This window comes from Engraulis encrasicolus, chromosome 14, assembly GCF_034702125.1.
Source record: "Engraulis encrasicolus isolate BLACKSEA-1 chromosome 14, IST_EnEncr_1.0, whole genome shotgun sequence".
In the NCBI taxonomy this organism is placed as follows: Eukaryota; Metazoa; Chordata; class Actinopteri; order Clupeiformes; family Engraulidae; genus Engraulis; species Engraulis encrasicolus.
In genome coordinates, this window is record NC_085870.1 from 10,216,693 (window position 1) to 10,232,209 (window position 15,517).

The 15,517-nt window shown below is 43.3% G+C and overlaps 1 protein-coding gene across 2 annotated transcripts in view; it reads left to right on the forward strand.

Moving 5' to 3' along the window:
- Positions 1 to 2,137, forward strand: part of LOC134462059 (calcium/calmodulin-dependent protein kinase type 1-like) — a 73,920-nt gene extending 71,783 nt beyond the window's left edge. For both annotated transcript variants that reach the window (XM_063214911.1, XM_063214910.1), the window contains exon 12: positions 415 to 2,137. In XM_063214911.1, coding sequence (XP_063070981.1) covers positions 415 to 521 — 107 coding nt within the window. In that variant the 3' untranslated portion in view covers positions 522 to 2,137. The remainder of the gene's footprint in view (positions 1 to 414) is intronic.
- The last annotated feature ends 13,380 nt before the right edge of the window (positions 2,138 to 15,517 follow it).

Below are 15,517 nucleotides of genomic sequence, written 5' to 3' on the forward strand. Positions count from 1 at the left end.
AACAAGGAGTAGAATCAGTGTGCCGTGATTCTTTCACTTTGTTGGTTAGCCTTCATTACAAAGGAGGTATTTGGTGCCTTAGTGCAGGTGCAATACCGACCGAGCTATTAACCCCAAGTTTCTGAAAGTTAAACCATGAATGATTTTCCAGCAGTTTCATGACAGAACTGACCTGAAGATATTTTCTACAGTGATGTGCAAAGCCAAACACCCAACGCTAACAATGTTGTGGTGTTTCACAATATCTACTGGCATGCTGAGATTTATTTACAGATTCATTCTCGTTCTCTCTCATTCTCACACTCTCTCTCTCATTCTCTCATTCTCTCTCTCTCTCTCTCTCTCTCTCTCTCTCTCTCTCTCTCTCTCTCTCTCTCTCTCTCTCTCTCTCTCTCTCTCTCCTTCTCTCTCCAGGTGCCCAGTGTGAGGGGGGCTGTTCGGAGGTGGCCGCTGGTGAGGGTGCAGAACGCGACCCCCTGCAGAACTGCGCCTACCGCTGCCACCCGGCGAGCCGCGTGTAATAGCAGCGCAGCATCAGCCGCCACCAAAAAACCCCGCCAAAACCACCTCAGACTAGACTGTCCCTGTTTTGCGCATCACTGGAGCCCGACACTAATCCCCAGTCTGGCCAGGAATATGGAGTTGTTCCGGCGTCCCGCCACCAGGGCGCGCTGCTGTGTAAAGAATACAGGGTTGGGGAAAGGAAAAGGGACACAACGGCAATGCAGCGGGTCACTTCTTTTAGGCCAACAGAAGAGGAGGAGGAGGAGGAGGAGGAGGAGAAGAGAGTTGAGAGAATGGTCTGATGAAGAGAGGGTAAGAGGCGGAGGAGAAGAGAAGAGGGAAAGAGTAAGAGGAGGTGAGGTGCTCCTCAAGTGGATTGCCGATTACTCTCATGGAGACGTGGACAGAGAGCGTGGACGTCGCTTCACTCATCTTTACAACAACAAAAAAACAGTCATCTGTCTCCGTGTTGATATTTCTATATGCAGTATAGTGATTTTATCTGGTTTACCCTGTTCCTCCAGAAACCGTTTTGGTTAGCCTTTCTTTCGTTTTATTTGTTTTTCAACATGAATTCTCTGGCTTAGTCCTTAGCAACTCAGTCAGTGGATATGTTTTACCTTTCTGTACTGTATATGAAGATGGAGGCAGTGTTGGAGTGCATTGGGAAGGCTCAGGGGTGTGCAGGTGTGACGTCATGTACTATTTTACATTTACGTTTATTGAGAGCTTGCCGCCAGGTTGTGCTACTCCTCTGGGGTACTGTAGCCTACTGGTGGCGAGTGGGAAGCCTAGTTTACATGGGAAAAGTCAGGTGTTTTGCAAGCAGGTACGGCACATACACGCATGTGTGTAAACATTCCTTTTTGTCCATAGTGGTTTTTTTTTTTTTTTTTCGATCAGTGTTGACTCTTGCGAAAAGTTAAAACGTTTGACTTCCCCTTTGGTCGCTTGATATATTTTTCTTCTTTGCCCTTGCTGCATCCACATGTTTCAGAGTCAGTCCTGTCATTGCAGTATCTCATGTTTTACATAAAAAAACATTTTAAACTAGTTCAGTTTATCAACCTCTGCTGTGCCTTCAGGGTCTGTGCAGTATCAGAAGTGTTTGCGTATCTCTCTGGTGTTGTTTCAACACACACAGCGTCTTGTCAAACCAATCTCCATTAAAAAAAAAGAATAGAAGGAATATTTTGCATCAAACTTATCATAGCATTCTATTTATGACGTGGCAGAGTAATGTCAGAAACAGCACTACACAAATGCAGATGGTACAAGGCTCCCTAGTTTCAATCCCAGCCATACATACTACTACTCCATTAGGGACAAACTCAATGCCAGACTATACATTTTGATGACTATTCAGAACCTGTGAAAATATGAGGGGAGTACTATTTGCATTCCTGTCATACAACCAAACTCTTTGTAGTTCCAGCCAAGCATGCTCATTTTTTTGTACTATAAGCTATGTTGACATGTTTGTGTTTTTTATGTTCCCTGGTGAATTGCATTTTTTGTTGTTGGTGCTTTGTTTGTTTTCTTACTGTTTCCCCACATTTGTGCTCCATTCATATTTTGCACCCCACAATTGTGTACAGAACTATTGATAAATTAAAAGAATGTACATCTTGCATCCTCTGGCTTCATTTTGTTATTGCATTGCATTTAGGCTTTTTTTGGTCATGTGTGATCCTGTTTTTCCATGTTTTTTACTTTGCATCCATGGCACAGGTTTCCATAGTTTCCAGAGTCATGGTCATTGGCTGGTTCCATTTGGGTCATGTCACTGGTGCATCCATCCGTGCAATCATCAGCACTCATTTTGAATGGTAAAGGAAGTGCAAGTCCCATGGCACAAAGGTTCATGTATTTATGCATGCACACCTACATACTACATACATACATACAGTTGGCACATGTAGAAGATGCACACATGCACACGCACACACACACATGTAAATACAACGTTGATAGAGCCACATGCAAGTACATGTGTACACACACACGCAAGTACATGTACACACACACACACACACACACACACACACACACACACACACACTACAAAACGCACAGGCACAGACAAAGACAAAGACAGCCTAATCGTTAAAGCTGAAATCAGGGCATGTACATCTCTGTCCAAAGCAGTTGTACGGCTTATTACTCTGGAAACAGCCTATCAGGCCCTCCAGAGAGCGATTCTCTCTGCTCCCCAGCACTGGTCTGATTGCTTGGAGAGAGAGGGAGATGGAGAGAGAGAGAGAGAGAGAGAGAAGAAAGAGGGGGAAAATGAGAAGGCCAAAGTCCATAGGGCCACTTGGGACCAGTTCTTCAGTGGTATTGGCTCTTTATTCTGTGTCAGACTGGGTTCAAAAGGGGGGGCGGGGGAGAAAAATAAACAGTTTCGTGATTTTCTAGTGTCTGCATGTGTAGAATATGAGAACAAAGTACATGGAAAGTGGAAATTTAGTATCTTGATGTTGGATACTGTAACTTTATTCTAGCACTTTATGTTGTGTAATTCTTTGACTGGTTACTTGGCGTGAATGTAGCCTAACGTGTGTGTGTGTGCGTGTGTGTGTGTGCGTGTGCGTGTGTGTGCGTGTGCGTGTGTGTGTGTGTGCGTGTGTGATTGCGTGCATATGTGTGCTTGTGTGTGTGTTTTCTATTGTGGTGACATTGTGAAATAAATGGAAAATTAGGATAGAGTTTTACCAAATAGCCTACATCAAAAGGATAAGGATTTAAGAATCACATTATGCCTGTAACCCTCTGTATGCACAGTTTTTCTCTTCATTTTTTTACCCCAGAATGATGGGCCATCTGTGAATAAGCTACGCTCAAACATCTCCCATTATTTCTAAGTAACAAGAAATTGATGCAAACAATTTTGATTTACCCTAACAGGCATTTACTTAAGGAGTGTTAAAATAAATCATGACTATGTGTGTGTCGAAACACCACTGCCTCAGGACAGACGTTAAAGTGCAACAGTAGTAAAACTCTTGTAAATACAGCCATTTGTTGCTACTATGTGTAGGCTACATTATACTAAGCAAACTGAAGCAAATGGGTGGTGAAGAAGACATCGAAGTAGCAGAGATTTACTTTCTACCAAACATTTCCTGATGACTTGGATCTGAAGAGATAATGGTGTAATGATGTACTGCTTACTGCTGCTGTTTCCTCGAGTGCTAATGTGTAGCATGTGCTGTTACAGTAAGCTTTAGTTGTAAAGAGGAATGCTGTAGTATACACTGCTGGTCCCACGTTGGGCCCAGGACAAAGTCATCTGAAAGGGCCGCCCGGCCCTACCCAATACATACAATGTAATTGGGAACCAATTCTGGCCCCCTATCTCCCTGGGCCCGAGACAACATACCCCTTTGTCCCCCCCTGTCGACGGGCCTGATACACTGTATGTGTGGCGAGAAGACCACCTCAGGCAGGGAAAAAGGGCATCATCAGACAGAGCTGTCATTGAGTAAAACCTATTGTTTTTATAGGCTACTATCCCAAAAGGGCACGTCTAGACGCACTTAAGATGATGATTGCCTTCAAATCCTTTGTTAAGCAGGGGTTGTAAAACTGTCCTTATTCCCCCTCTGTGTCACTTTGGGTGCACACACACACACACACACACACACACACACACACACACACACACACACACACACCCTCCCTCTTGGTTGTCAAGATGGTTTAACTTGAGTTTGTGAGTGTTGGCCTGGTGTCAGTATATAGTGCTGTGCATTCACCTTGTGACTTTTCTTTGAATGCCTGGTCTGATGTGTACTTTGTAGGCTTGTAGGCATGTAGGCTTTATTCACAAAGGGATAAAATATACAATATAGTATAAGAATCTCAGTCCACCCAAGCAGACAATGCAAAATATATTTTCTAGAAATGAATTTCTCAAAAACATGTAGCAAGTCGATCTTCTCCGTTTAGCATGATACAAGGGTATAGGCACCTCCTACATGCTTTGACAGAGGAAGTGGAAAATGGACAGTTTTAAAAGAGCCCAGCAGCTTTAATTGAGAATCTTACATCTCCCATACAGCATCCATCCTTTTTGTCATCTTCGGATGAGATGGCTTCATGATAAATTAAAATCAATCAGACACTGCCACTGAATTTGAGCCCAGTAGCCTATCTACCTCCTATACCAGTTCTAGTTTTCTATTGCTTTTGTTTCTTCCTGTTCCCTAGACTAGAGTCTGTCAGTAGTAAAAGAAAAACACATCTTTGTCATGACGTCAGAAACCTTCAATTCATTGCATTTGAGGTATAAGTTGTGTCCGTTGGCATAGATATAAACGTACAGCGCACCCCACTGTTGCTATGGCTCTGGGTTCTCTGTCTGAAGCTGGTAGTCATGAGTACCTCCTTCTCTTCAGAATGAAACTTGTCTGATGCCATTGCAAAAAAAAAGATAAATTCTTTTGATTTATTCTTTTGAATCTTTTTTGGCAATTTTACACATTAATGAAATAGCCTGTCTGTAAAAATGACTGCCTGTAAAAACTGATTTATGCAAACAGAACGCGAAGGGCTTTTAGTCTTGTGGGAGGGATTCCATGCAGGGTATTATTTTAAAATCTAACTGCCACTTTTTAAAGGAGTACATTTGTCACCGTTAAGCCCAATTTGCTTTTGAAACTTTATTTTTTAAAAATAATTCTCTCTTACACTTCTTATAGTTGTATTTTTGTATCTCTGTTTCTCAATTCAGTTTTAGTTGTACTGAGATCTCTCCAGTAGCCTATGTTAAATATGGTGGCATTCCTGTGGTTTTGCAGTACAGTATATACAAGCTGTTATGTATTGATGCAATGCATCATGGTCCTTAAATATTATTAATGGAATGTGTCTGAGTATCACAGCCAATGATTTGTACATTGAAGAGGTTTATTAATGGACTGTATTAAACTTTCCTTGTCTATGCACTTCGTGTCCTCTCTCCGTGATACTCTCCAGATGGGTTGTCATAGGATCAGTGTTGCCAGATTGGGCGGGTGGCCGCCCAATTGGGCTACTTGGGATGAGCGTCTGTGGGTAAAAACGGGAAAAATTGGCCATTCGGTCGTTTTGGGCTCATAGAATACAATGTAATTAGTTGAATTTGGGCGGAATTTAGCGCATTTTGGCGATTTTTGAGAACTTTTTGGGCGGGATTTGGTCAGACACATCTGGCAACACTGCATAGGATCATGGGTGCAATCATTATGTATCATCAGTATGTTGGACTTTAATGTAACATTCAAAAAACTGGAGAAGAAATGTCAAACACAAGGCTTATTATTTCAGATATAGGCTATCACACGTGTATTTTAAATGAAGAGTTTTCAATATAAAACTGACTTCAGCTAGGTTAACGCCGATCCACACGGTTAGAGGAAAGAGGAAAAAAAGGTGTGTTTAGAATAATGACTTGCACCCAGAGCCGGACTAACGCACGGGCTAGATATGGCGGTAGCCTAGCCTAGGGGTCCCCACTTGCCAGGGGGGCCCTGAATGGCTAAAAGGGTGACAAGATGCAATATTGAAAAACGAATCTGTCGTGTTGAGTTGGTAGGTATGTTATCCTTAATTCCTAGCTCGTAATAATGACGCTGTCTATGAACATTTGTCATGAAATTTGTCCACCTAGGGGCCCAAGGCCATCTAAATCTGACCCTACTTACACCCATGTAAAAGTATAACTTTTCCCTCCACTTTCTTCCTAACCAACGACGGCCAGGAGTGGGCATTTGAAACAGAAGCAGTGTTACGTAACTTAAGACACAGGAATGGCAAATGGCATGATACAGATGAGGAGATGCAAATGAATGAATGTTATACATGACAATTTAATTATCAACTGCAAGGTAACATTACATTTAGTAGTAGAGTAACTTTATTGATCCCCAGGGGGAAATTCAGGAACATTTACCTCAAGGCTACTGTTTGTTACATAGGATACAACCCAGGGCTTCTCTGATGTGGAGGGAATGCTCAAATTGCTAATACTGCTACCAGAGACGATCTATCATAGAACTCAAAGACTCTTTGCTGCTACTACTCCCTGCAGCTTGACCTCAAGGTCATAAATCCACCATGAGATGAATAACTGCAGTACGAGGATTAACTCAATCTTTACAAGCATTGAGTCATGGTGTCATGAATTACTGACATGTGGCAAACCCTAAACATGCTATCTCTCTAGGTCGTCCTCAGACGAGCCTTCCATCGTTGCTTCCAATCATCCCGATTCTCCATACATCTTTTCAATTCACTGGTACTCTGGGTTCCTGCGTCCTTCTTAAGTATGTCCACATAAGTTAGTGTGGGACGTCCTCTTGACCGGCACCCATGCGACGGTTCCCACAGCACCAGTTTGCTGGCACCAGCTATGGGCATCAGTTATGACTGGTGTCATGTCAATATGGGCTAACCATATACAGCAGAGCTACCAGAGAGAGTAGAGAGAGAGAGGTTCCATTGGCCCATTGTTTCCGGGTTCTATTATTGGGGGGGAAATCCCCCTTTAGGCAGACCTAGGCAGACCTGAGGACTGTTCTATTCAATGCTAGGAGCATTATGACACGCCCCTTTAGGCAGACCGGAACCTGGTCACGTTAGGTGCCCATAGAAACCTATTATGTTGGCATATCTCTATACTCAAAGAATCTCTGGAGCTACCATTGAAATGTACAATATACTGCCCATAGGGTTAGGCAGGGGTGGGCAGCCTTTTTCATTCAAAAGGCTGTTTCAATTTTATAAAGTTCGGCAAGGGCTCCAAGACCACCAGCTCATCTGAAAATATTCCTGAATTCATTGCAAATATAATATGTAAGATTTCTTTAGAAAACCTATTATGTAGGGGCGCTGTGGCATAGCGTGCTAAGCCCCCCACATTTGGGCTTGCATGCCCACCCACGGGGACCCCGGTTTGAGTCCGGCCGGGGTCATTTCCCGATCCTCCCCTGTCTCTCTGTTCCATTCGCTTCCTGTCACCATCTTCAACTGTCCTATCAAATAAAGGCATAAAAAAATATTTAAAAAAAGAAAACATATTATGTGACACTTAATATCATTACAGTTATACAGGGGTCAGGGGTCGGACAACATGACCTCAAGGGCCATCAACAGTCCTCGAGACAAGACAGGGTTAAGGATAAGAGGTTTTGGGTTAGGACTCTATTAAAAGCCTATTGGTAGCTCGTCTCAGTGAAACAGCCCATATCGACAGACAGAACATTGGCCTGAACATGAGCACGAATGGGTACGTGATGACCACTGGAGCCCTGAGAGCTTTGGTCGGACCCAGGGCCAAGTCATGTGAAAGGGCCCCCCTTCCCAATAGATACAATGTAATGAAGACCCAATTCTGGGCCCCCCTCTCCCTGGGCTCCGGGACAACTGTCCCCTTTGTCCCCCCCTGTCAGCACCCCTGGTGATGACCACTGGAGCCCAGAGAGCTATGTGTGTTATGTGACACGCGGTCGGGTTAGGGTGGCTGCGTCAGCGCGGAGAGAGAGAGAGAGAGAGAGAGAGAGAGAGAGAGAGAGAGAGAGAGAGCAAGAGAGCAAGAGAGAGAGAAGGGGATGTGGTGATGGGGATAATAGCAGGTCAGCCCCGATTGCTGGGCTTGGACGGGAACATTTTGGGGTTAGGGTACTTGCGAGGGAAACAGTGCCTGTGGTTTTCTGTTTTTCCGCCGGAGAGAGGGATAGCCTTCAGAGTTACAGAAAATAAGTCTTGACCAAACTAGTCTACAATTTTCCCATGTGCAGTGCACACACAGCACAGCATTGTGACAGACCAGACACTTCATAGTGCCAAGTCTCCATTCACACACCCAAGGACTAAGGGCATCCTTTGGCAAATTATTAAGCATGCTTCCTTTCGAGCGGACGCTGTGCCTTTGTATGCTCCACAGAGCTGAGCTGTCCATGTCTCTTTTCAGGCTCCTATCCTTCAGCATCCTCCTCCACGCAGACCTCCGCTGTCTTTACTTCCTCCCCCTTTTGTTCTTTTCTTCTTGTGTGTGAGTGTCAGAACAGCTCCAACGGGGTTGATTCTTCGCTACTCCTCTCCTGGGCAGGGAAGCTGACAGGGGGGTACAAATGGGTCCGAGACAGAGAGAGAAGGGAGTTCAGAATTGGGTCCTCCTCATTGCATTGCATCGTATTGGTTGGTTTGGCCTTTCAGATTACTTTTTCCCGGGGCCAGCCAAAGCTGCCGGCGGCCCTGCTCCTGCCTCCCTACGGGCTCCCATGACATGAGGCCCAGCTTGCCTGGCTACCGGTGGACCACCCAGTTCTCTTTGCCACCCCCACCCCACCCGAGCAGGTCCCGGTGCCCTGCACACATTCAAAACCACCGGAGCCACGCCTGTCTGCGAGGATCCTGTCGTCACTTTACCTTCGCTCTCATGAGACAGATGGTCAGGGATCAGCGATTACCACCAGAACAAGACCCTTGGCCTCCCTTCCTCCCTCCGCACTTATTCAGTTACTGTATATTCCCCTGTCTTTGTGGCTTTCTCCTTGCCTTTCAGAAAGGGGAGCGTTAAACAGGGAGACAGACAGACAGAAAGAGACCGAGACAGATATAGATACAGAAAGAGACAGACACAGAAAGAGACACAGAAAGCTCGAAAGAGGGCATGAAGGAGCGAACAAGAGATCGAATGACAGTCAGAGAGAAAACATTGCCACAGCTATGCAGCACACAGAGTAGACATGAGTCCTGTACGCCATCACTGGACCACGTACCAACCCGATAATAAAGGGCTAGCAAGCTCCCGGTCTTTTTTGGGCCCTCTCAAAATCATTCCTTGTAATCACAGCAGCCCTCAATCTTCTTTTCCTGCCCAGGCAATGTGGATCTGTGTCTTCTTCCCTCTCTTTCCACCATGAAAACCAAAGGATGGTGCCCAAGGCTGCTTAGTCTTGGGTGAGCCATGATGTCTGTGGTAAGAATCAGGGGTAAGTAAGCGCAAAGGATCGGAAAAAGCCTGTATTTCTGGTCCATAGCTTACACAGTAACATTTGCCGTCTTATTTCAACACTAAGTGTGTGCTAACTCTCTGCTCAAACACAAGAACTGCACATACAAACTGAGACACAGTAGAGCGGACAGCATTCCTACCAAAAAAGCAAGGTTTTTTAACAGTTTCTTCCCAGCAACAGTGAGGCTGATGGCAAAAAAGAACATTCCACTTTTTTATTCTTTTGATCTCTTTGATTTTTGATTTGTATCACTTTTTAATGTATTTTGTCTTTTTCCTATTTTTTCTATTTAATTCTATTCATCTATTGACTCAGAGGGCCTGCACAAGAGTTCCGATGTGCTTGGACTACTAGTTTATGCACAAATGGCAAATAAAGTAGGCCTACTTTGACTTTGACTTTGAAATGCGACTTCTTATCCTTTAAAAAGGAGGGTTTTTGAACATTCTATAAAATAATGTCTTCTATAACAATGTAAGATTCTAAAATTCCAAATTGTATGGCACTCAGAATTCTATAGAACTTTCACTGTCCGAACATTCCAGTCACACTGGTGTGACCACTGACATACATAGACAACGTTTTTCTATTGTATTCCATTCAATATTTTTGACGCATCCGCGATTGATCTGCAAGAATTCTTCCTCCCTAAATGTCCGCATGTTTTCCTTAGCAATGCTGAGAACAACCCCTGATAGGACGGTGGTTGCGTTTGACTGTCAATCAAAAGAATTCTAAAAGAATTCTAACCGTCAATCAAGTCAACTAACAATGCTAATTGGTCTTTTAAACAATCTAGATAGCTCTCTGAAATAAGGGTTCAGACCAAAAAGAATATTTGGCTTGAGAAGACACTAAAGGGCTTAAAGCGCTCAGGAGACTTTGCAGGGTAATATTACTCAGGTGCTCATCTGTACCGGGTGAAGTGTAGGTCCAAAAAAGGAAGGAAAAAGCAGAGGCACTCTGAGATTTGAAAAAATGTAAAAAAGCCTTTAATTTAACATGGCAAATTCAGTTTAAAAGCACATGGGCCTACGCGTTGCGGCCATATTGGCCTTCATCAGGGCATAGACAAAGAAAGTAGGTCAAAGGTTAAAAAGGCACCCATAGGTGTCAGAAGGGGTGGAGTCTTCCTATCTTGTCACAACATGTGACCAGTAAGCATGTTCAATAATTGGCTGACAAGAATGACTAAAAGCCATTACTAATAAGAAAGAGAAGACATACATTTCAAAATGGGGGAGAGGGAGAAAAAAAGAAAAAAAATTGACAACAGATAATTAAACAAAAAACAATCATCACACTTCTTTCAAACATATGTCACAGAAAGGGAGAAAAGTCACATTCCTCATTCAAGCCTGGGAGGGAGGTAGCCTTCAGCTTATTAATCCAGAATGTTTCTCTCTGGAGGAGGATTCTCAGGTGGTCCCCACCTCTGAGAGGTTTGGGCACCACTTCTATGACCATCACCTTTAGGGAGGAGACAGAGGGATGTGCGGCCTGTTGATAATGGACTGCCATAGGATAGGCAGGATTTTTTGTCCTGATGGCATTCTTGTGTTCCGCCACCCTGTCCTTCAGTCTTCTTTTTGTTCTGCCGATGTAAAAGCATCCACACTCACACTCCAGCCTGTAGACTACAAAAGTGGTGTTACAGTTGGCAAAGGCATTAACCGTGAAACTCTGTCCAGTAAACACATCCACAAAAGTACATGATTTAGCTACATTTTCACAGTGGTTACAATTTCCGCATCTGTGATTCCCTTTCAGTTTCTGTAGCCAATGTGTTTTTTTTTTCACTGGGAGGTGACTATGTACCAGTTTATCCCTTAATGTAGGTGCACGTCTAAAACAGAATGAGGTGGGGTTGGGGAACACTTCTTTCATGGAGGAGTCACTTTGAAGTATTGCCCAGTTCTTACTTATTATTTTCTTAATCTTCATTGCTCTTTTACTGTATCTGGTGGAAAAATAGACTTGATGGTTGCTTTTTGGTTTGTGTCTCTTCACCAGTAGGTCATTTCTGTTGCATTGATTGGCCCTCCTTTGGGCCTGTCGAACCACCTCTGTCTTGTAACCCCTTTCCTCAAATCGTTTTGCCATATCCACAGATTTAGTTTGATAGTCCTCTTGTGTGTCACATATTCTTTTTAGGCGAAGAAACTGTCCATATGGAATGTTTTTGATTAAATGCTGTGAATGAAAACTGTCAGCTCTGAGGATCGTATTGCGATCAGTGCTTTTTCGAAAAATTGATGTATGCAAATCCCCATTTTCCTCTTTACTGATCAAAAGGTCCAGGAATGCAATTTCAGTTTGACTGTATTCAAGGGTCAGTTTTATGTTGGGATTGATGGAGTTTACATATTTATGAAATTCCAGCAGGTTAGTTTCTGTGCCTTTGAAACAACAGAGCAAATCATCAATGTAACGACAGTAAAAGATCAGGTTTTCCCGAAAGGGGTTACATGCACTGTGAATGTGTTCTTTCTCCCACAGACCCAAGAAAAGGCAGGCATAACTAGGTGCAAAGCAGGCCCCCATAGCAGTTCCTTTAATTTGTCTGTATATGTCATCTTCAAAGCAAAAAACATTGTTTGTGAGTGTCCATTCTGTGAGTTGTAAAATAAAGTCATTGGGTGGCATACTTTCACTCTCTCTCGATGTCAAAAAGTGTTTAATGGCATGGAGACCTTCATTATGGTCAATATTGGTGTATAAACTCTCCACATCCATAGTTACGAGAAAAGCATTTTTAATGTTCTTCAAAGTGCCTAATTTCACAAGGACATCAGTAGTATCCTGCACGAATGATGGGAGGGTGGACACATAAGGTTTAATAAAAAAATCAATAAACTTTGAAAGGGGCTCAGAGATGGTGCCAATCCCACTAATGATAGGGCGGCCAGGAGGGTTCTCAAGATCTTTATGCACCTTAGGTAGCATGTAAAAAGTTGCAAGACATGGTTCAGAGGCATACAGATACTCATATTCCTTCTTAGTGATCCAGTTGTTTAACATGGCTCTTGAGAGCAGGCCATTTAGCTCTTGCTTCAGTTTGTCCAGAGGGTTAGACATCACCCGGACATAGAAGTTTGTATTGTCTAATTGCCTGTGTGCCTCTGTAGTGTATTTCTGTCTGGACCAAATAACCGTCGCTCCACCCTTGTCGGCAGGTTTAATAACCAGTTCATCATTGTCCTGCAACATCTGTAGTGCCTCACGTTCATTTTTAGTCAAATTGGCATGTGTGTGGTTATTTTGTTGAAAAAGAGAATCCACCTCACTGGAGACCTTTTTTGTAAAGGCTATAAGGCAGGGATTGTTGCTCACTGGGTGTAAGAGCCATATTGAGAAATGCATTTCATTTTGGAATTAAGAATTATTATTTACATATATACAGTATTGTTATTTTCTAAGAATATTATTTTGATACACCATGTGTAAATTCATGAAGAAAGAAATGTTATTTAATTCATTTTTGGATAAGAGAATGTTTCGTCACTAATGTGTAATGTGCGCGAGACGCAGCAGTATATAAAGCGTGACATGCGTCATTTGTCATTCAGAAGGTCGGGTGGTGGTGATACAGTTTTCTGACCGTCAGCGCACGTCAGCGCACGGCACATGGACATTTAGAATAAGAAAGAACCACCGACCAGTTAAGCTTCACCACTTAAGAAACAGACAGCGAATTCCTTTGTTTTTTGTATGTTTTATTTGTAAGTAAACTTTTTAAACTTAAGGATCCTGTGTCGGAAGATTTGTCGCGTCAGACTCGTTGCTTATTCACCCGCTCCTCAGGTGGCATACATTATCAGAAGGAGTTGCCACTACATAAAGTCAGAAAACTTCGCCTGAAAGTCAAACATTTCGCCTGGAAGCCAAGAAAACGTCCACAGAGGGTCAGAGGACTTCGAAAGAAGGACAGAGAAGTTAACTGGAACAGCAGAAAGGCTTCATTGGAAGAGGAATTCCGAACGGAGCCGTTGGAAGGAGAGAGAAAGTTGAGAGGAAAGTTTCAGAGGTGAGCTGTGGCTAAGGCTAATCCGTCCATTGAAATTGCCTGTGTTAGCCTGCTGATGCTACCTAGCTTAGCCGCAATTGCTAAATGTTGAGTCACTTGCTCTAGCGAGCTGAAGTCATGCAGTAAGAACGTGATGTCTCGTGCTCGTTCATTCACGGATGTTTAAACCTATCTGCTGCTAAGATAATTACTGCACTCTGAAGAATTTGAAAGACATAAGCATTTGATGTTGAAAAAGTTCGACTGTTTGGACAAATTGCTTGTGAATTGTGCACTAATTAATGAAGATGGCTGACAAGTTAGAGAATGACCAAATGCCCGCCGATGATGGCGCCAAGAGGGCACCCAAGCCCACTGAAAAGGCATTGCAGGATAAGCTGCATAGACTGATTGGTACTAGAAAGGGAAAATTCAGCAAGCTCACAACTAAAATGAACGAAATAGATGAGCTCATACAAAATAATGGAGATGTATACAGAATACAGGATCTTTTACAAAGTGATGTGTGCTTCATGCATAAAGAAATAGAAGACATTAATGACGCCATAATTCCTTTACTGGATGAGGAAACAAGGAAAACTGATCAGGAATGGTTCAGTAACAAAGTAATTGCTGTAAATGAATATATGGAGAAATCTTTGGACTGGGTCAGTCGCCAGCGACAAAAAATAGAACATGGGCCAGAAACACATTCAGAGGTTTCACTGCAAGATGACATAAATGCCAGTGATAGCATTTCACAAGTCAATTTACAAGATTGCAGACGCAAAGTAAAAGATGGCGCAGCCTCAAATGTTTCAAGAAGATCCTCAGGGAGCTCAATGTCAACTGTGCGTGCCAAAGAACAAGCAGAACATGCAGCGCTTTTAGAAAGAGCAGCTGCAATGGAGGAAATGCAAGCATTGGAGCTTGAAGAAGCGAGGCTAAAGGCTAGAAAAGAGAAGTTGGAAATAGAAAGAAAGCTTGCAGAGTCAACTGCGAAATTGAAAGTGTTACAGTCATATGAAGATGGGATGAACAGCTATGTCTCCAGAGCATCCTCTAGACACAAAGTGAAGAAGGAGGAGGAAAAAGATTATAGTCTACCACATTCAGTCGGAAGAGTAGCACAGAGCTCTGGTCTTGGTGTACACCAGCCTGTTGGTAGCAACCAAAGACAAGCTACAAGACCAGTGAATGACGACAAAGACCTCCATCAGGTGCTACAGAGACAAAGTGTCATCACAGAGATGCTAGTTAAGCAGCATAACCTGTCAAGCTTACCGCGTAAAGATGTTCCGGTGTTTAAAGGTGACCCGCTCACTTACAAGTCGTTCATAAGGTCATTTGAACACGCTGTTGAGAGCAAAGCTGACACCTATGAAGATGTGTTCTACTACTTGGAGCAGTACACCAGTGGGGAAGCGCAGGAGCTAGTCCGTAGCTGTGAGCATATGCCTGCTGAAAAGGGCTACAAGGAAGCTAGAAGGCTACTGAAGAAGCACTACGGCAATGAGCTAAAGATAGCTAACGCTTACATGGAGAAAGCATTGAATTGGCCTAGCATCAAGCAAGAAGATGGCAAAGCACTCAATGCTTACGCGCTATTCCTGACGGGCTGTAAGAACACAATGGGAGACTTGGAGTTCATGGAAGAAATGGACAACCCCACTAATATGAGAGCTGTCCTGTCTAAGCTTCCTTATAAAATGCGTGAGAGGTGGAGAGTAATTGCTTTTGAAATTGAAGAGAAGGGAAAAGGACGTGCAAGATTCTCAGCCCTGGTTGACTTCATTGATCGCCAGGCGAAGATCGTCACAAACCCCCTATTCGGAAGTGTGTCAGAGCCTCATGCAACAAAGGAAGGAAAGAACAAAAAGGATTTCCAATTCAAGAAAAGTAGTCCAAAGGGAAATAGCAGTTTTGCTACAGGAGTTGAAGCTCCACAAGAAGTAAAAGAACAAAATGCGACAGTGAAGAAAGCAGCTGTAGCTTTGCAGAAGCC